The 20,174-nt window shown below is 37.9% G+C and overlaps 1 protein-coding gene across 9 annotated transcripts in view; it reads right to left on the bottom strand.

The window, feature by feature from the left end:
- The window catches only part of ALCAM (activated leukocyte cell adhesion molecule), a 210,831-nt gene that overhangs the window by 30,021 nt on the left and 160,636 nt on the right, over nucleotides 1-20,174 (bottom strand). For 6 of the 9 annotated variants that reach the window (XM_014457007.1, XM_006090057.2, XM_023754928.1 and 3 more), the window contains exons 4-12: nucleotides 19,968-20,032; nucleotides 18,682-18,769; nucleotides 18,041-18,223; nucleotides 12,319-12,446; nucleotides 10,704-10,836; nucleotides 7,083-7,195; nucleotides 3,650-3,785; nucleotides 3,408-3,541; nucleotides 699-831 (exon numbers count right to left, since the gene is read on the bottom strand). In XM_014457007.1, the coding sequence (XP_014312493.1) occupies nucleotides 699-831; nucleotides 3,408-3,541; nucleotides 3,650-3,785; nucleotides 7,083-7,195; nucleotides 10,704-10,836; nucleotides 12,319-12,446; nucleotides 18,041-18,223; nucleotides 18,682-18,769; nucleotides 19,968-20,032 (1,113 nt within the window). Of the gene's footprint in view, nucleotides 1-600; nucleotides 832-3,407; nucleotides 3,542-3,649; nucleotides 3,786-7,082; nucleotides 7,196-10,703; nucleotides 10,837-12,318; nucleotides 12,447-18,040; nucleotides 18,224-18,681; nucleotides 18,770-19,967; nucleotides 20,033-20,174 lie in introns of all 9 variants that reach the window. The other 3 variants (XR_002829599.1, XM_014457009.2, XM_023754931.1) reach the window with 3 other exon arrangements.

The raw sequence follows: 20,174 nt of genomic DNA, 5'->3' as shown, positions 1-20,174 counted from the left end.
ATGACAGAACTGAAGATGATGGATAATTTCAAATAAATGACAAATGTTTTCAGAAGCTACTTTTGGTGTGCATGTATTACCCTGATTTCACTATTGACATTTTCTTTTTCAATTTTTCTGAGATAACCTCATATGACTTTTAGCTATGATTCAAATATTGTATTCAACAGCATCAGTTTTTAAAACTGGATTTCATTAATTCTGACACCAATTTGACTACCAATTTGCTAAATGACTTTAAGCATGTGACATTCCTGTACAAAATAACAGTAGGATAAATACCACAAATAATTAGTATGCAAAATAACAGATTAAAGATAATTAAAATTTTATCAAAATTAAAACTGTTACACAAGTGTTTTAAGAAAATTTTTGAATTATCTGTACTCTGAACACAAAATATAGATTAAATAATAGCAACTTAGTTCATATCATCTCATGCTCTTAGGAAATATTCCCATATAAGTTAAGGCCTTTGACTCATAAGACATGAAATGATTTAGCTGTCAAGACAAGAATTATATAAGAATGGACACCACAAATAAAAAATAAAAAAGAACCTATGATGATGATACCAAATGAAAAATAAATAAAACTTACCATAATGCAGGATAGGAAGATGGAATTGAAGATTTTAAACTAATGAAGAATAACTTCAAATTTTCTTACTTTTTTAATGTCAGAAATGAAATACTCACTAGCAGAGACATTCAAGGAGTTTACTGTTCTCTCCAGCTGGTTTTCTGCTGTGCAAGTTAATGTAACATTCTCTTCAGGGGAAATGATAATTTTACTATAATACTTGCCATTGATATAAGGAGATTCCTCTGTCTGGAAAAGAACAAAGAAATACAGATTTAGAAATGGAACTAGGTCAATAACACGGGAAAGAGTAATGCTGAGTGAAACAGGATAGGTGTGGTGCTCTGTAGTGCTATCTGGTGTTCAAGGGTATATGTAAGGTCATAGACATAGACTACTTCAGGTTTACATCTATAGCAGAGATGGGAAAAAAAGTAGTAAATTCATAATTGGACTCCTGTTTATGCTTGTATTATAAATTCTAATAATTAAATTCACTAAACTCATCTTTTTCAAAAGATACTCAGAGTAGTTAATATATTGGCATGAGTCATCAATTTTCCCATAATAAACTAATGAATTCAGTGCTCTTTTAAAAAATATGTATGTTTTTATTGATTTCAGAGAAAGAAATGGAAAGGGAAAGATATAGAAACATCGATGAGCAAGAAACAATTGGCTGCCTCCTACACACCCCCTACTGGGGATCGAGCCTGGGCATGTGCCCTGACTGGAAATCCAATCTGTGACCTCTTGGTACATAGGACGACCATTATATCTAAGTACATATTTACATAGGCTTTTACTCATGGGAAATCTAACTCTTTTTTCCTCAATTGTCCTGAGCTAAACACAGAGGATGAGTTCTTTCTTAGTTATTGGTAAATTCATTTTGTTGTGAAGTATTGATGAGGACAATCACTGTATTTAATTCCTCCAAAAATGAGACAATTCACTTTAATCTCTTCCTAGGACTAGACTCCTAAGTCTAATACGACAAGAGCAAATATGTACTTGTGCTCTTTTCTCAATCCCTGTTTAGACACGCCATGTATTGGTCCCGACTTAGTTTCCCTTCAGCCGCAATGTAAGGACCTTGAGAACAAGAGCTAGTTCCATGCTTAGGGATTTTTTCTAGTCCTGGGGCAGGGTGGGGCAGGGTTTTCAGGAGCTGTAAAATAATAGATTCACCATGTGTTTTTGGAGGGAACAAATAAAAGATTATGTGTATCAGCACAAACCTAGAACAAGAAAAATAACATATCACCTAGTGGGCCAGAATCAATTCTTCTCCTTGACAATGAAGAATAGCATTATTATTTTTATCCTCATAGTAAGTTCACCTGCTATTGTACCACTTCCCACCAGTATTTTTCATGTGACTTTCTCACTGAGTCTTTCTTCTTGTTATTTTTAACTCTACAACATATATTTACTCATCTCTTTTATACCTTTGCATCTTTCATTCATCAAATATTTATTGGGTGCTTATTTTTCTATTTTTTTATATTCACATTACCAATACCTATAAGTTCTTTTTGACTTTAATTGAATAAAAGAAGGGGGAAAAGCAAAAAAAAAAAAAGAAATAGTCATTTTTGATGCTAAAATTTAACTTGTACATTGTAGAGGTGGTTCACATCTTCACCTGAGTCAGGACACCTGCATTTCCTGCCAGAGCCTCTCTGTCCTGCTCGTGCACGCTTTCTGTGTGTCCCCATCCCACCTAACTAGATCGGTAGTCTTTTGCTTTGGGGACCTTCCATGTTTGGAATTATGCAAATATATATGCATCAACCATAGGTAAAAGAGCCAAAATTCACCTTGCTCTGCAAAACCACATTACATAATTTGGACCACCAGCCCAACATCCCTGGACAGAGAAAGAGTAGAAATTTAAGTTTAAAACTCAATTGCAACTCTGCTTTATGTATGCCTTCTCAGATTGCAACTGGGCCCAAAGCTGGGAAGAAGGCAACACAGAAGATTCAGAGAATCAAATGGCACCTCTGGGTGTTGTTGAAGAGTCTTTATGTGGCTCCCCTGAGAAGAGCGACCTGAAGACTGTCAGAGAGAAAATGGAATTAAGAAGTATCTCAGTAACCTCAGCAGACGGACAAGTTAATGAGATTCTAGCTCTGAACCCCTAGTGACAGACCAGATTCTCATCGTTTTAATTTTTTTTAATTTTGTCAAAGTAAAAAGAAAATTACTGGTAGTGTTCATAACTTCTTAGCCCTTTACTATGACTAAAATGTCCTGACAAAAGTACAAATATTAAGTTTTGGTTTATGTTTCCTTTGGTTCAGAAGGACACATCCTAGATACTAAGTTAGTCTTACTCTAGCCCTGGCCCTGGCACACACAAACCAGACCAGATGTCAGCGAACACTTGAATGTGTTCTCTACCACACTTCAGGGCCCAGTTTTAAGAGGAAATATCCCTTAATGTGCGTAAGTAAGCAAAGTAATGGAGGCCACTTATACTCAGATGTGTTAAGTTTATCATGCAGAAAAGTACATACCTTAATGTTTTAATCACCAGGTTTCAGGAGTTAATTACCATGGAACAACATCCAATTTATGTTCTTTTAAAAACAGATACTGACCACAACACCATGATTCTTTATTCTCCAAGGCCCTGGTATCTAAAATCTCTCTTTGAGCCATGTTCTGCCTTTGGGAAAATTAAGAATTTAGCAAAAGCTTCCTCTGAGGACATTCTGAAAATTTCACCTTGGTAAGCAGCTTCACCCACAGTGTATGTCCAGATAAAACCCCATATTGGACCAAGTGCAGCATAGAACAAGAAGACAAATACTTGCTTGGTTTATGACACTTCCGCTACCAGTAATTGTCCACTGTATGGCAGGCTTCGGAAACCCTTCCACATGGCAGATGACTGTTTTAGACAGGCCTCTGGGATCAATGATTTTTGTCATTCTGATTTGAGGTTTTCCTGAAATATTATTAAAAACAAAATAAGATGTTGACCAAAGGTCATAGAATTAACCAGAGAGCAAATTCTCAAAGAAAATATGGAGGGAGTGTTCAAGTATTTTATTACCTTCTACAATGAGAGTCAATGATTCTCTTTTCTTTAGTCCTTCCACCTCCTGCAGAGCAGTTTCACAGACATAGTTTCCCGCATCCTGATATTGGAGACTAGAAAATGATGGGCTAGATTTAAGCCTGGTGTTATCCTGATTAAATAAAAAGTTAATTACTGCACAGGGCACAATAATAACTCTCAATGTGTTTACTAGATAAATAATTAGGCCTAAAATGATTCTTCTGGGTCTAATGAAAACACAAGCTTCTTTTTCTTAACTTCGGATGACTTCAAAAGTAGGTTTCTCTTTTCTTTTGTACTCCTAGAACCGGACATTATTTCAGACTCTTCTGTGTATTGAACTTGTAATTTGGAGCAGTTCTTAAATTTCTGAGACTCAGTTTTATTATTTGTAAAAGAGGGTAATAACCTTCTTGAACTGTTATGAGGTCTTTTTATAAAAACAATACAATGTGTTTACACTAAGGAAAGTTCTTGATGCATAGTAATTACTCCTTGTAGAAAATGTATAACTAGGAATGACAGACATTGAAGACTTGTGCTACGTAATCGATGATGGGTATAGATGCGTGAAAGGATACAGTTATCAACAGGGGATCCAGTACAGAGCCATGGCAATTATGATAACATGCTTGATTGATTGATTGATTGATTGATTGCTTAATCCTCACCCAAGGATATTTTTCCTTTGATTTTTAGAGAGAGTGGAAGGGAGGCAGAGAGACAGAGATACAAACACATCAGTTGGTTGCTTCCAGTACATGCCCTGACCAGGGCTGGGGATGGAGCCTGCAACCAAGGTATGTGCCCTTGACTGGAATCATACTCGGGACCCTTCAGTCCACGGGCTGATTCTCTACCCACTGAGCCAAACTGGCTAGGGTGACAATATGCTTTTTAAAGAAACCCTTAATAACAACTTACTATCCAATTTCAATGAACAAAGGAAATATAACATTTAATTTAAAATAATCACTTGATATATAGAAAATGATGCTATTTTATTAGGAATTGAAATGCTCAGAAGCAGACAACTAAACTGAATCCTAAGATTATGTGATCTTTGTCCACTATGAATTTTTTCCTCTCCCATCAACAAACCAATGGCCAGACAATATTGATCACTGATATTAGGTATTCAATTAACAACAGTGACTGCAGTTGATATAGAAACTGGTTTGGTCAAGTAAACTAGAGTCTCTAGTCCTGTAGTAAAACATACTATGAATGTTCAGAATGCCACTGAGTAGTCTAATTGCTTAGAACTTGTCTAGCCCTTTGATTATCAACTACTATAAATATATAATGTTAAATATATAGTCTCTTGAGTAACACTTTAATATCTGAGTGAACAAAAAGTTGTGATAAGGTGGTTAAAACAAAGTGCAATAAGAAAGAGTCAGAGAACAAGTAACTGGATCTGGCATTAAAAGAGATCAAAGAGCAATACAAAGTTATTTATATTTTCATCAAGAAGAAGCTCTAGGAATAAATTTCTCTACAATTGTTTATAAAGATAATACTTGCCAACCCTTCAAATGGTATGTATGCATGTTGTCAACACTTTACTGGTAAAATGCTCCTGTTATATGCCATGTTCTGGGGATTAATGTACTAAGTGTTTAGATTTAGTAGCCAAGGATTTGGGTGGAGGGATCACAGTTACAACCATTGACTTTCGGGGGAACCCTGTCTCAAATAACAAATTACCAATCCTACTTTCGTACTCTAAAAATATAGCAATAATTGGGTCCAGGAAATGCCCTACATTTCAGACAATTACAAGAAAATATTAGCACTCCCTCAAAAAGTACTGACTGAGATCCTAGCATGTTCCAGGTGTTCTACTATGGCTTAAAGATGAAAGAGATATGTACCTCCAAAGAGTTACTACTTCAGTAGAACACACATTCAGACACTTAAGATTAGTTTCAGCAGTCTTTACTCTTAGTAAGGCTGGAGCTCAAGTCTCTACTCTGTCACTTATGTGCTTTGTGATTTCTTTCATTTCAACCTCTTTATGATTAATGCGAGGAAATAATAAATGTCCTGCATATTTCACAGGGTTGTTGTAACTGTCATGTGAGAATAATGTGGGTTACAACACATCATAAATCCTTCAGCCCTAAAAAATATAGATGTTCTAGAGGCCTGGTGCACGAATTCGTGCATGGGTGGGGTCCCTCTAGGTGGCCTGCAGGAATCGGGCCAAAACCCGCAGTCCAATGCCACCTGCAGCTTCTACCTGCCACTCCTGGTCATCCTGGCCCCACTGTGCCTGCCACAGGCTCTTACGCAATCAGTCCCTATCAGGAGAGGCTTGCACTGCCACAGCAGCACTTGCCAGCCATGAGCCCTGCGTCTGGCACTCTCCCAAGGGGAATGGCCTGCGGGATCGGGCTGAAACCAGCTCTCCAACATCCCCCAAGGGGTCCCAGATTGCAAGAGGGCGCAGGCCATGCTGAGGGACCCCACCGGTGCATGATTGGACCAGGAGGGACCGTGGGAGGGCTCCAGGGCCTGTCCGGCCCATCTCGCTCAATCCCAATCAGCCAGACCCAAGCAGTAAGCCAACCTACTGGTTGGAGCATCTGCCCTCTGGTGGTCAGTGCACATCATAGCAAGCTGTTGAGTAGCCTTAGCATATCATTAGCATATTACACTTTGAGTCATTGTTCAGTTGTTCTGCTGTTTGATCTACTTGCATATTACCCTTTTATTATATGGGATATGTGTGTATCTCTGAGCGTGTATATATGTGTATAATTACTTAGTATATACACATTATTAAATTAATACCCCCAAACTGAGTTTCATAGAATCAATTATAAATGCTGCACTATTGTTTAGTACCTCTAAAATTGTATTGTGACATGATTTTTATTATTATATACTAGGGGCCTGGTGCATGAAATTCATGCACAGGGGGGATTCCCTCAACCGAGCCTGCACCCTCTCCAATGAGGGACCTCTTGGGGGATGTCTGACTGCAGGTTTAGGTCTGATCCCTGTGGGCAGTCGGACATCACTCTTGCAATCTGGGACCACTGGCTCTTAACCACTCACCTGCCTCCCTACTTGATCGTCCCTAACTGCCTCTGCCTGCCTGATCTCCCCTAACTGCCCACCCATGCTGGCCTGAGCTCGCCCCCAACTTCCCTCTCCTGCCAGCCTGATCACCCCTAACTGTCTCTGCCTCGGCCCCCACCACCATGGCTTTGTCTGAAAGGAAGTCAGATGTCCGGAAGATGGCCGGTCAACCTGGTCTAATTAGTATATTACCCTTTTATTAGTATAGATAGAGTATGAGTGTGAGTACATAAACACATTACCCATGAATATACATATTGGATATCACATAAAATGCAAAAGAAGCCTGAGGAAGAATCAGTTCAAACAGCAGATGTTACCAAGGAATATTACTTACTTTCATCCATACCACAGTTGCGTTCCGACTAGCAGATATTGTGCATGACACAGGCAGGGCATCCCCGATCTGCTTGGTCACTTCCCCACTTGGATTTAAGGACAAATCCAAATCTGTGAAGCAGAAAATCTGCTTAAAATTCAAACTCCAGGAAGGAAGATAATCAAAATATTTTATAGAAGAAGTGATCGGGAAAGTCCCTCTAACTGCACTTGAAAATTCAGAACTGATTTGTGTGCCTGAAATAACTGAACTATAGCATAATCAGTCATTTTTCAAACCAACTTTGAGACCAGGTTAGACAAGTGAATGATCCATCTAATTGATTATGCATTTATTTGAAGTTAACATGATTGATGTTTTCACTGCACATATGTATACCCCAGGGGTCTACCACTTTAAGAAAAAAAAATTCTTAAATCACTAAAGAATGATGATGACTAGGTAAATATTATAAAAACAATAGGCAAAGCATAACATGGGAAAATCAAGTATATGCAGCCAGTAGATAAGCCAGCAGATAAGTTAAAAAGTCATGAGGGAGTCTACATAGAATTGACTATGGTAGTTGAGTATTTTTTTAAAAAAAGGGTTCAATTTTTCATGCAGTTGACATTTTAAATCAGATCTATTGTAAGGTACACTGTTAGCAGATATCATCTTTTTAAAATTCAGTATATATATCTAAGGAGGTATAATCTTTTAGAGAAATAATTTCCATAAAAATTTTACTGTCATAGTATAATCTGTATGAGGAAAATCTAGTTCAATATGATAAACATTTCTTGTACAGCTACTATGCTCCAAGCACTGATTGGAGATACAGAGATGAATCACTTGAGCTTGTAATGTACCATTTTTGAGGTAGAGGTAATTGTACTCAACTATGCAACTATAATCCACAGCAGTATGAAATCAGCACCTGGTGGCAAACATGCTAGAAATTAGGGGCTCAATAAATATTTGTTGAAAAAAACTAAAGGAAGGGCTACAAACAGTGGTATAAGTAAAGATGAGAGTATAGAGACAAGAGCCAAACTGGATTTCAAAGCAGTAATAAAGGTTTTGTATAGGGGGCAGTATGATTGTGGCCCCAGTGGTTGAGAAGGACTTTGATAAGTGGAGATATAGAAAAAACTTCTGCCACATAAACAGTCAAAGAGGTGAGAGAAATTTCACAATGGCGAGTAATCTGGTATGAATGGTTATAACATATGGAAGTTAAATTGAGGCCAGAATGTAAAATACTGTGCTTGCCAATCTCAGAGTTGTAACTGTACTCTGTATCAGTGGGAATTTGCTATCATACCCTGTGCTTCTCCTTGGTTTTACATGTTATCATTGCGATTCGTTGGTTGTTTGAACATCAGTTTTAAATTCTTGTTTCTCCTGCTAGGCTATAAGCACCACGAGGGTAGGGACAACAATTTGAGTTGTCACTGTGTTTCCACAGTGTCTGCCACATGGTAGGCTCTCAAAACTATTTGTTGAAGTAGGCTTTCTCAGATTCTCATTAATATTAAAATATGCATGTTCACATAGAAAAGTGGAGTTTTTTGATGAATTATATTTAAATAAAAATTCTATTTAGGGTGAGTTAGAAGTTTTCCTTTCCTAGAGAGTTAACTTGCCAGTGATAGATTTTAAAGCACGATGGCGGGCTTTGGAGGTTCTGATGAAGAATCTCTATGTGCAGGAATTGGCAGAAAAATAGCAGACATTTCATCAGCAACTATGGGTCTGTGGGTGGAAGCCCTGCTGAGAGGTCTGTTTTGCAAACATGTGCAAGTATGGGCTGGAGATTCTCCAGCCACACACACTCCCTTCAGCCACCAATGAAAAGTAAACAAATCTTGTTTTTGGAAAACAAACAAGCTATCCAGATAAATGGGCAAAGAAGGGGTTTTTATGTTTTCATTTCATGTAACTTAGAGAAAAATCTTGATGTGCTTGCAATACTTTTTTTCAGCTTTTAAGGAGCTATCTAGGACTTAAAATCTAATATTAAGAGTCTACCTGCCAAGAATAAAAATCATTTAAATCCAGTAAAATGCACTGAACTCCAATTAAACTATTACATGCTTTTACATTTTTTTCCTCATCCCAGTATCCTGGAGGGACTATGTAGCTGTATCCAAGTGCTTTGCTTTATTAGTCTGTTATCTATTTCTCCCTGCTTGATCTACAAGTGATACAAATAAGAGCCCTCTCGTTTTAGGGTTCCTAGTAGCTAAGTAGCTAACATCTCTTCAACATAACCGTACCACCTCTTAGCACTGGACTATTAGTTATTGACCCAGTTATATCAGATAGTTATTCCATAAACAATTCTATATGTTGGTTATAATCTCTTAATTCACTTTATCTTTTCATAGAACAGGCTGGATAAATAATGGCCCCAGGACTGATTAGTTCTCAGAGAAAAGTAGCGCTGTTGCTATCCTGAGAGGTCACTGCATTTTGTCTAAACAGTCCCTGGTGGCAGACATACTCAGATCTGTGCAACATGAATATTGAGCAAAAAACAGAGAAGTGGACTGGCTGTGAGTATTTCTTAACAGTGCACCATTTTTACAGGCCTTCCCAGGATGACCTTCCAACATCACACACTCCAGAGTAACCATCTGGTTACTCCGTTCCCTAAAGTACCTCCCTGTATCTCCCTCAAAGTTTTAGCTTCTGTCCTACCTGTTTCCCAAGCATTATGGGTCAAGTGAAATATTTAGAATCATTTCCTCAGGACCATTTCTAAATTCTCTTTCAATTTTAAAACAAGGAAACCCCTCATACTCAAAGGGATGGCAGTGGATCATGTCTAGAGGAAACCTATTTATATGATGGTGCTGTTGGGTGCAAAATATATGTTAGGATGTTTGGTCTGTACTTCCAAGCAAGACGGACATTTGCCCAAAGCACTCTGTGAAGTCTAGTGTCACCAGAGAACAATTCAAATTCATTCCCAATTTCCACGCTGCATCAAGTACATCAGTAATATAGACTTCCAGGAGTTACAATATAACAAACACAAGTAAAGTGTCTGTTTTCTATGTGTATCTTTTGCTATTACACTGGAGTAAATATAACTTCTGTAGTACATGGAGATCAAAAGCAGGTGAAAAGTTAACAAAAAAAGGTACTTCAGGGTGATTTTGAAGAGGCTCTAGTTCCAAAAAGTTTCATCTTTCTCCAAAGAAGCCAATAAATGGCTTTTAGTAGTCTCTACCCCCTCTTCCAAAGGTTGAGTCTACATTCACTTTTATTTTTAACATGAAGTCTGTGCTGCTTGGGATTGGGTATTAATATTATCTATGCTATTTTCAAAGTGATACTTAATCTATACTTTTATGTGCCAAGTGCAAACTTTGTAAATTTCAGGAATATCTAAATGTTTTATTTAAAAGATAGAGTTACTTCTTTAATATCCATGTATATGTTTTGTTGATACCTCAAACTGAAGGCATTTATAAAAAAGATGGAGGTTTATCACCGTCAAAGTTGCAGCTATTCGATCCATGCAAGGTTTCAACATTGCAGTGCAAATCTGGAGTGAGGTGGAGCTGGTTTCTATGACCTTCAGTAAGTCACACGAAACCACATTATATGAAGAATAAGGTGACTTACAGTGCACGGTGATGGTTGTTGATGCAATCATGCTCTTTTTGTCTGTCAGGGAGCATCTGTAGTCTCCTGTTGCATTGCGCCTCACATCTGTCAGTGTGTAAGTATTTGAGCTTCTTATTCCTTCGGGCTGTCCCTTTTGATAGAGGCAAAATGTCAGGTTATTGCACTTGGTAGCTACAATAAGAACAGTGGTATTTCTTGATGAAAATGACATTTTCTCAAATAAAAAAAGGTTATATAGTTCTTTGATTGGACAAATAAGAGTAGAGTTTGTATTATCTGATTCCTGGAAAAATAATTAATATTGAGGAGCTAATTTACATTGTATTGATGACATCTGTCTTATTGATAGCATGAATTACATTTTATTTTTTTAATTTCTAATATTTTATTTTTATATTTATGCCTTGCCTAATCTGATAGAAATATTCAAGGTGACTTAAAATAAAACATGCTATTTATCCAAATAAAAAAAGAGAAAAGGAATGGTAGGAAATAAGGAAGAAAGGAAGGAAGTAGGAGGCAAGGAAGGAAGGAGAAAGTAGGAGAATAATAAATAAAAGGAGAAAAAAATAAATAAAAGGAGAAAAAAAACAATAACAGACTAAATATTAACATATAGATGAACTGGGAATATATGTTGAAAAAATATAAGTACCAGATATTATTGCTAAAACTAAGACAACATTTGGCTCTGTGATCCCCGATAGCCAAGGTGGAAACATAACTAGTTTCAAAACAGCATTTGCACATGAGACAAAAACAGTATGTCAATTTATTAGAAGAAACAAAGTTGCGTGTCAACATTGAAGTCTAAAGGAAATTACTTATACTAGTCTTCTGAGTAATGTTGCTTGGGATTAAGATGACAGTCTTCAGCACTACTGAGTAATGCAGCAGATGACATTTGTAAACATAACCCTGCAGTAAACGCATACATAGTTGTACAAGGCTTCTCTCAATGGCAGGTTATGTCAAAGAAAAACTCAGAAAGAGCTGTCGGAGAGCAAACAGTTGTCCTCACATGAGCTGTCTCCTAGTCTGGCTCCCTATCACTGTGACATCTAGAACACATCCTAGAAGAATTATCCGAGTGATCCTCTATACATATCATTTCTTTCATCTATGATACTGATAAAGGTCAAGGAACTGGTGCTTCGAAACCATCTGCCATGGCAAGATATAGCCCCAGCTTTAGTCTGACAAGCTAACTATAATCTGCAACAGGACTGTTCCTACTTCAGAGGTCCCCAGGTGTGTTCAGGAAGGTGCTATGGATGGATTTACAATCTGTATCAGAGCATTTGCTGCCATCACTCTTCATTTCAGTTACCTGCATCTAAAGGTTTTTATAGTTTACTTGGATAATGAATGTTGAGGTTTTATCATTATGGTTTTCTGTGATTGGCATTTTTCCTCAAAATCTCTTGACATTGAAAAAAAAAGGCAAGACCATTGGAAGATGCTGAAAAATGGTATCCCTTGTCCCCAAGAAAAACAGCCTTTCTCACTTAAGCTACTCATCATGTACATTCAATCCATAATGTCAGCCAGCTGCCAAACAACAGGACAAATGATAGAGTTCTAGCTCAAGTAATAATTCTTAAGCTCTTACTGGTAAGTAAAAGAAAAACTCCTCAGGGGGAGGGTTGCCATTGCCTAGGCATTTCAGAGTAATGTTGTCCCCTTCTTTGATGGCACTTCTTGGTGGCAGCACTTGGAGTGTCACTTGCTCTGTAGGATCTGTAGGAGTCACAGATACGAGTTAACCATTTTTGTCAAGTACCAAATTACTCTGTACATACAATGTAAATGACTAAATTATACGCAATTTTCTCAAGAAGCTAGTCATGGTAATTACTTAAATGTATCTTTTTATAGAAGGATTGAAGTTAATAGCTACTTGCTACACCAAGCACTAATCTTGGTTAGAACAAACTGCAAAGAAACCTTGTTATAAAAAAAAATCAATTTCTTCTTAGCAAAATTTCTTCAACTGAGGTAGGAATGACCATAATTATTTTATGGGTACCAGACCAGTAGGAACAATTGCACTATGTGATTTCATTATAGGGACATTTAACTATATTATATGAATCTTAACAGTTTGGAAAGACTGGATCAGCTAGCAAAGTAGTTAAAGCTATTAGGCACTCCTGCATTCACATTACATAATAATACTTTATATTAAATAAAAAGACACATGAGCTAAATAATGCCAGCCAGCAATATTTTGGGGATTCAGGAGAGTAGATCCGCTTTCAAAAAGATGAATGCAATGAACTGAGGGTGATGCTAAACACAATCAACAAGACCATAAGTATATTGTAATTCTGTTCCATTCAGTGGAGCCAAGATGCAACTTTCATTCCATTTTGATCAATTTTAGGGAGAAAACAGGGCCAAAGGGTATTCTTTAGTGAGGCTACTGCTCAACATTAGAATGCTAAAGAAATTAAAGCCTGGAGCAAGTGAACCATATCTAGCAAATCTCTCTATATAAAAGCCTAAGAAACCAAATGATCAAAGGACTGAACGACTGGTCAACCGGTTGCTATAAGATACACTGACCACCAGGGGGCAAATGCTCAATGCAGGAAATACACAGGGATGGGCAAAAGTAGGTTTATAGTTGTTCATATGTAAAATACAATAATTAACTGAATGAACTCTGTTCAGTGTGCTCCCACAGCCAACCTCCCCCAGCCAGCCAACCTCCAACGGTCCCTCTCCCCGGCCAGTGGCCTGGATGATCTCGATCAGAGCCACTGGCCAACCTTCCGTGGCCCCTGTCCCAACCAGCCAAAACCTCCCTTGGCCCCGATCGGCCCCAATAGCCGGCAAGGCCAAGGGACCCCACCCGTGCATGAATTCATGCACCGGGCCTCTAGTCTATACTAATAAAAGGGTATTATGCTAATTAGACTGGATAGACTAAACGTCTTCCCGATGTCCTTCCCGACAAAGCCACAGTGGCTGCGAGGGCCGAGGAGGGCCAGCAGCCATGGCGGCTGGCAGTGGCAGCAGCAGCAGGGTGGTGCCTTCCCCTGATCGACCCAGTTGCCCCCCGCAGAGGGTGGCCAGACTGCAGCTTAGGCCTGCTCCCTGGAGGGATCTGGCCTAAGCCATCAGTAGGACATTCCCTGAGGGCTCCTAGACTATGAGAGAGGGCAGGCCAAGCTGAGAGACGCCGCCTCAGTGCATAAATTTTCATGCACCAGGCCTCTAGTATGAAATAAAAGGAAGTGGTGCTGGTAGTTATAAATCACGCACTTTCTAACTTAGCCACCTGTTATATAGCTTGATAATACAATAAACAATGAATTTCAAAACCATTTAATGCAAAGGTTTATTTTACAGAACCTTTCCAGAGGCTTAATACCATTGAGGTATGTGCCTATATTTCCAAACTGGTAGCACTAAAAATGATCTATGAAGACTTATTTTGCTATTAGCTAAAACAAGTAAGTGGTAGATTTTGGTGCTTTCTTCTATCTCTTGCAGTCACTTATTTATATTTCTAAGATTAAAGTACAGGAAAAACTTAGGAGGATTGTTTTAAATTGCTTCTTTGGCATTTCTTCATGCTTGGGCATCTCTGAGTATTTGCCCAGAATGTTCTGAGGCTGAACAATGATTGGCTTAATATATTTCTTTTTTGTTTTTCTCAATTTGTCTGAGGTAGAATCCTGACCAGCTGTTCCTGGTAAAGTTGGAAAGTAAATTAAGTTTGATTTTGTTCGCATATTCTGACCTTCCATTCCTAGGCCTTCCTCACTCTTTTAGGTGCCCCTTCTCCGACTAGCTTTGGCCCATTTCTTGCCACTGTGGCACATCTCCAATCAAGGCTGACACAATCCATCTGACTTCCTGCTCCATTTCAAAATTCCCCTTGTCTGTGTCCCCTTTTCAATAGGCTCTGCTCTGCATTAGAGGGTGGAAGGACCGAGTTCAGAAGGTTAATGTAACATTTTACTTTTCACATTTTACTTTTCTTGATATCCACTAACATGCCTCAAGCAAAACTAATGATCTCTTGCATTCCCTTTGCCCTGATTTTGAATTTTACTCTGTCATTCTGCCAGTTACTCTGGCTTTCTCCTTTGTCTTCTCTTATCCACTCAATCACCCAGTCTTAATGATTAATACTTAATATATTTGGCACGTGAGTCTCTCCTTCTATCCCTATTAACACTTCCCTAGTCCAGGCTCTAATTAATCTATAGGGGAAACACTGCCATCAAACTTAATTCAGTCCCTCACCTTCTCTTTTCTCCTCCTTCATATACAGGGATGGGCACAAGTAGGTTTACAATTTTGAGTGCACCAAACAGAGTTTATTCTTGTATTATTAGTTAATTATTGTATTTTACATATAAACAACTATAAACCTACTTTTGCCCATCCCTGTGTATTTCCTCTAAATCAGTTTTTAAGCTGTGCTTTGACTATTACAATGATATTCAAAACCCTCATGCATTCCCAATATGTATGACTGAAATAAATAGTTCCTAACCTGGTATCTATTTTTCATCTCACTACTCTATACATACCCCTACATTTTAACCAAAAGAGACTACTCAAATTTTCTTTCTCCCATCTCTTAATTTATCCTCTGTCCAGTCATTTATTCATTTGTTAGCCAATATTTTGTGCTACTAAGTACTAGAGTTATAAATGTGAAAGCAGCATAGTACTCACCTTCAACGAACTTTCAAATTACGATTACACCACACTTAAGACTATAATGTAAAAACTGCATAGATGTAAGCGAAGCGACCACTGGTAGCTTATAGATGCATGAGAGTGGGAAGCTTCTAGCAGGAATTGACTCTGGACCTGGGTTTTGAAGACTAAGTAGGTGTTTGCTAGATAACAATGGTGAGGTGGTAACAGTATATGGCTAGGCATGTAAGTGGTATTTTAGAGGAAGAATCTGGAAAACAGAACGAACTGTGGTAGGTACAGTGAAGTAATGAAGGTTGAGACAGAGCAAGACCATGTGCATGGGAGACTTAAGGCACATTGAAATTGCTCAGGAGTGTGAAGATCAGTCTCAGAGATCTAAGGTGTCATTGAAGAATTTTAATCGCAGCAGTGACATAATCACCTGTGTTTTAGAAAGATATTTCTGACAGCATCTTGGAGGGCAGTTTGGAGTGAATAAACAAGAGGAATACTACTTAGAAAAGTGTCACCCAAAATATAGATGATGAAGAATGGTGGCATAATCTTGGGTGGGGCAAGAAGGCAGAAATCAGATAAACACAACAATTAAGAAACCAGATTCTATAAGGATTCTTAACTGACTGAATAAGATAAGGAAGGAATGGACTTGGACAACTTTTTAAAGATGAATTTATCAAATTTCTTTTTCTTGAGTGTACACTATGTCCTTTTGATTCAGCTGCCCCCTTCTCTTCTCTGACGTCACCCTGGAGCAGGGCTTCTCAAAGTGTGGTCTTTGATCAGCAGCATTAGCATCACCAGGGCATTTGTTATAAATGCAAAGCGCTGGCTCCTCCCAGAACCAGTGGATGAGAAACTAGAGCAGGGTCCAGCAATCTGTGTTCTGACAAGTTCTCTAGTCTAGGTGATGCTGGTGCATATTCAAGTTTGATGATCACTGTCCTTGAGCACCTGAGCTCTTAGGACTGTTCATCAAGTCCCTGTGGCACCTGGACCGCTTGCAATCTGGCACTGACAGTTTCCCTAGTGGAGTAGCAAATTCCTTAAATATCAAAACTATATCACAAACATGTTTGTGTCTTCACCATGAAGCCCAGCACTGCATACATTGTGCCTTCTCAAAAGCCATGCTGAATGCACCCAGCACATCCAGTCACAGTAAAATAATTGCCTTCAATAAGATCAAGAACCTCTCTGCCTATCAAACTCCCCATGCCTGACACGCACATATACTTGTTCTTTCTTAAGCCAATTTCCCATTCTTTATTACTCATCTTGATGCTCTTTCCTCTCTTGTATTCCTGCACTTATACCAAGATAGTTTATTTCCAATTGAATATTTGAACAGACAGAAATAATAGCTTGTTTTTAGATAAGCTGCACATGATGAAATCCTCTCAATCATTCCCTTTGAGTCAAGTTGAAATGTGCATATTTGCAAAGTGAAAGGCAATAATGACCCTTTATTCTTAGGACAAGTGGAATTTCAGTTTTGTTCTTAATAAGGTTCCACACTTTATGGAACCAAAATAGAAATGTAGGTGGGTAAAAACTCTGAGGCTCAGGTGGACTTTATGTCCTTTTTCCAGAGCAGATGTAGAAGTGTTAGGTTATTCTCCAACACATGGAAGCATTACAAGAATTTTTGATGCATTTAAAAAATAAACTTCTTTCTTGCCTTTTCCTAAAAAGATATCACTATATATATCTTTATGTAGTAACAATGATAATTTTGTAATACTTAATAAAGAGCATTTAATGTGCCATACAGTATGCCATTTTAGATTTGTGATTTCACTTAATCTCCATAATGACACTATTAAATTAAGTATTATATTTTTCCCATTTTGAGATAAGAAGAGTGAACCCTAGAGTATTTAAGCTACTCTTCTAGAAACACAGAGTAATAACAGAGCCGAGACAGGATCACCAGCACGTTTGCTCTTCATCATTAGATTATCTTGGCATCTGTTTTACAGGAAAGAGCACGGCATTAGAGAAAAGGATTCTAACCCAGCCTCTAATTTAGGACAAGTTTCAGGGCCTCACTTTACTGCTAAGTAAAATAATTGAGTTAGACCAGATAATTAAGAAGTTTCCTTTGTAGTCTATTATTACAGGTTTCAAATCTGTGAAATAAAGTTAACCAAAACATCTTGGAATACAACATCCTATTTAACTTAAGCAACTGATTTCACTAATAAAATAAATCTCATAATTGAAATGGAAAGCCCTTATCTAGAAGATCCATCAGCCATAAGCCTCTATTCATCTGTCATTCATTCAGGAAACCATCAGAGGGCATTTTGAACTCCTAGAAAGTTCAGGGCTATGTGTCAGGGCTCAGAACCATCAGAGGGATAAGACTAAGTTAGAAATCTTGTATTTAAGGAACTTTAGCATCTAGCAGAATACAGAAAAAACACTAAAAAGTAACCAATTAGGGAGTGAAAGATATCACAATAAAGACACGTAAGCCTTTATTCTATAGGTCTTTCAACGAGGAAGAGATTATTAGTGTGCTATGGAGTAGGAGTATGGGGTTGGAAGTAGAATCCCAAAATCATTAACGACTTAAAAGGCTGATAAGCATTTTGAATTTTTTTCCTAATGAATTAAATTGCATAATGATATGTTGAGTTACTTACAGTAGATATCAAAGACTGCTTGTTCAGAATAAACTGTTTTCTGGCCTGATGGTCCATAATATGTCACAGAGCAGGTGAATGGCATTTGTATGTCAGCCTTGGTTGTCTTGTACTCCAGGGATGAAGTCATGGTGTACAGTTGAGTTACCGGGTCCATTTCTTTTTTAAAAACTATGTCCACCACTGAAGAAAATACAGAACACTAATGACAGGATCTTCATTTTAAAAAAATCACAATTCTCAATTAAATGCCACAAACACCTTTAAGAAATGGTTTTGTCCTTCTCAATGTATTCAACAGGAGGGGAAAGTGACATGTAGTGAGGTAGGATATCTTTTCAAAACCATGAACCAGAGACAAAAACAGAAATATAATCCCGGAATCTGATTTTCCACTCACTCTAATTAACTTCTAAAACATGCCACACACAGAATCGCTTTCTCTGCTCTAGATTCTCCTGCACAAGGGCTAAAATGGTGTTTTAAAAATCACTTAGTGATTTAATGGGTACCTAAAGTAACAAAGCACATAGTCACAGATCAAAAGAGGGCAACACATTCAGGTGCAGGACAGTTCAAGGCATCCCCAGATGAGAGAAGTCAAAGCAGGTCACCTGAACTGCTGCCCACTTAGTACCCACCTCCTTCAAGGGGTTGCAGCACTCTTCCACTCCTGTACCACGTGATGTTGCCCTCTGGATAACTGTCTTTTGAAATGCAGTCACCCAACTGCAAAATAAAAGAGGAAATGTCACTACTTTGGTTTCCTCAGTGGTTGTCAATTTGGAAGCTCAGAATCGTCAGGGGATTTTACTAGTAGAGTCATCCCAAAGTTTTCCTGACCCACTCATTTTCCAAGCACTGACTAAGGGCTGAATGAATGCTCTCTTATATAAAAATAATTATGGTCTTGCCCATTTTAAATTATGCCACAGATGCTGCAACTATTAATAAAACCCACATTCATGTAAAAACATTATCAATTTTATTTTGTGCATGATTCCTTTTTAACTAAATTCCTTTTTAACATGACTCCTTATGAACTAAATAACATAATTACATTAACACTGGCGATTGCCATGGTTCAGACATCTGCATATGCAGAAATCACTCACAGTGTTACAGTGTGGCTACCTCTTCGGCTTCATACTACATCCATTCCATACTACAGTACATACACCCACCGCTTTTCTTCAAATGTGTTTTAACTTTAACATTTATTGTTTATAAACTAATATTATGCAGGAAAAGTTAATATGATTAAAAGAATTCCAGACTTGTTTTTATTCCACCATAAAGTGAAATTTGCTACTGAAATGGGATTATTAGTCAATTGATGTGCCCAAATATGGAACTCCAGATTTGTCCCTCTTCCATTACAGCCTCCCTCACACCTCTGCCAATGTGATGTTTCAAATCTGACTTTTACTTCAACTTTTCAGTAGTTTAATTTGTCAATAGAATAAAGTCCAAATTCCCTATGTAACACATAAGGCCTATCATAAACCAGCCTCTTCTTGCCTCTCCAGATTTACCTCTTACTTCACTCTCTCACCTACTGTCTTAGCACCCAAAAGTTCAGCAATGGAAATAACTATGTTTTCCAAAAAATGTCATTCTCTTTCACATCATATTACTTCAAATTGCTGGCCTGGGAAAAATCTACCCATCTTTCATGACTCCATTAAATGTTCAGTTCATTCAAACAAGAAAGACATGCTTCTCTCTACTCTCGTTTCCCTCTTCTCCTTCAGAAATGGCATCGCCTTCCTCTGTGTCCCCACTCTGCCTTCTGCAGACTTTCTGACTGGCACCTGTCACACTGTCAGCTACACAATCACTATCTTATTTGTCTTGGCATCTGAGGCCCAGAGAAGGCATTTAATACTAGGCTAAGGAAAGCAACTAATCAAAAACAAGCTCTTACCTTTTTTAGCTGCTCTGTTTCAAGAAATGGCGCTTTGCTAACAATTTCAGGTTTAGATGGTTGCTCTAAAGTTAAGTAGAGAAAGGTTTTAAGTACATGTGGAAGTATAAAAATATGTGTTTTGGCATATAAAAATAATTCATTTACTCAAACTAGAAAAATCAAGCAACAACATATACTAGTAGGTTTCCTATATAAAATGTCATT

This window comes from Myotis lucifugus, unplaced genomic scaffold, assembly GCF_000147115.1.
Source record: "Myotis lucifugus unplaced genomic scaffold, Myoluc2.0 scaffold_67, whole genome shotgun sequence".
NCBI classification, from domain to species: Eukaryota; Metazoa; Chordata; class Mammalia; order Chiroptera; family Vespertilionidae; genus Myotis; species Myotis lucifugus.
The sequence above is the reverse complement of the archived record's forward strand: the minus strand, read 5'-3'. Positions and strand labels throughout refer to the sequence as shown.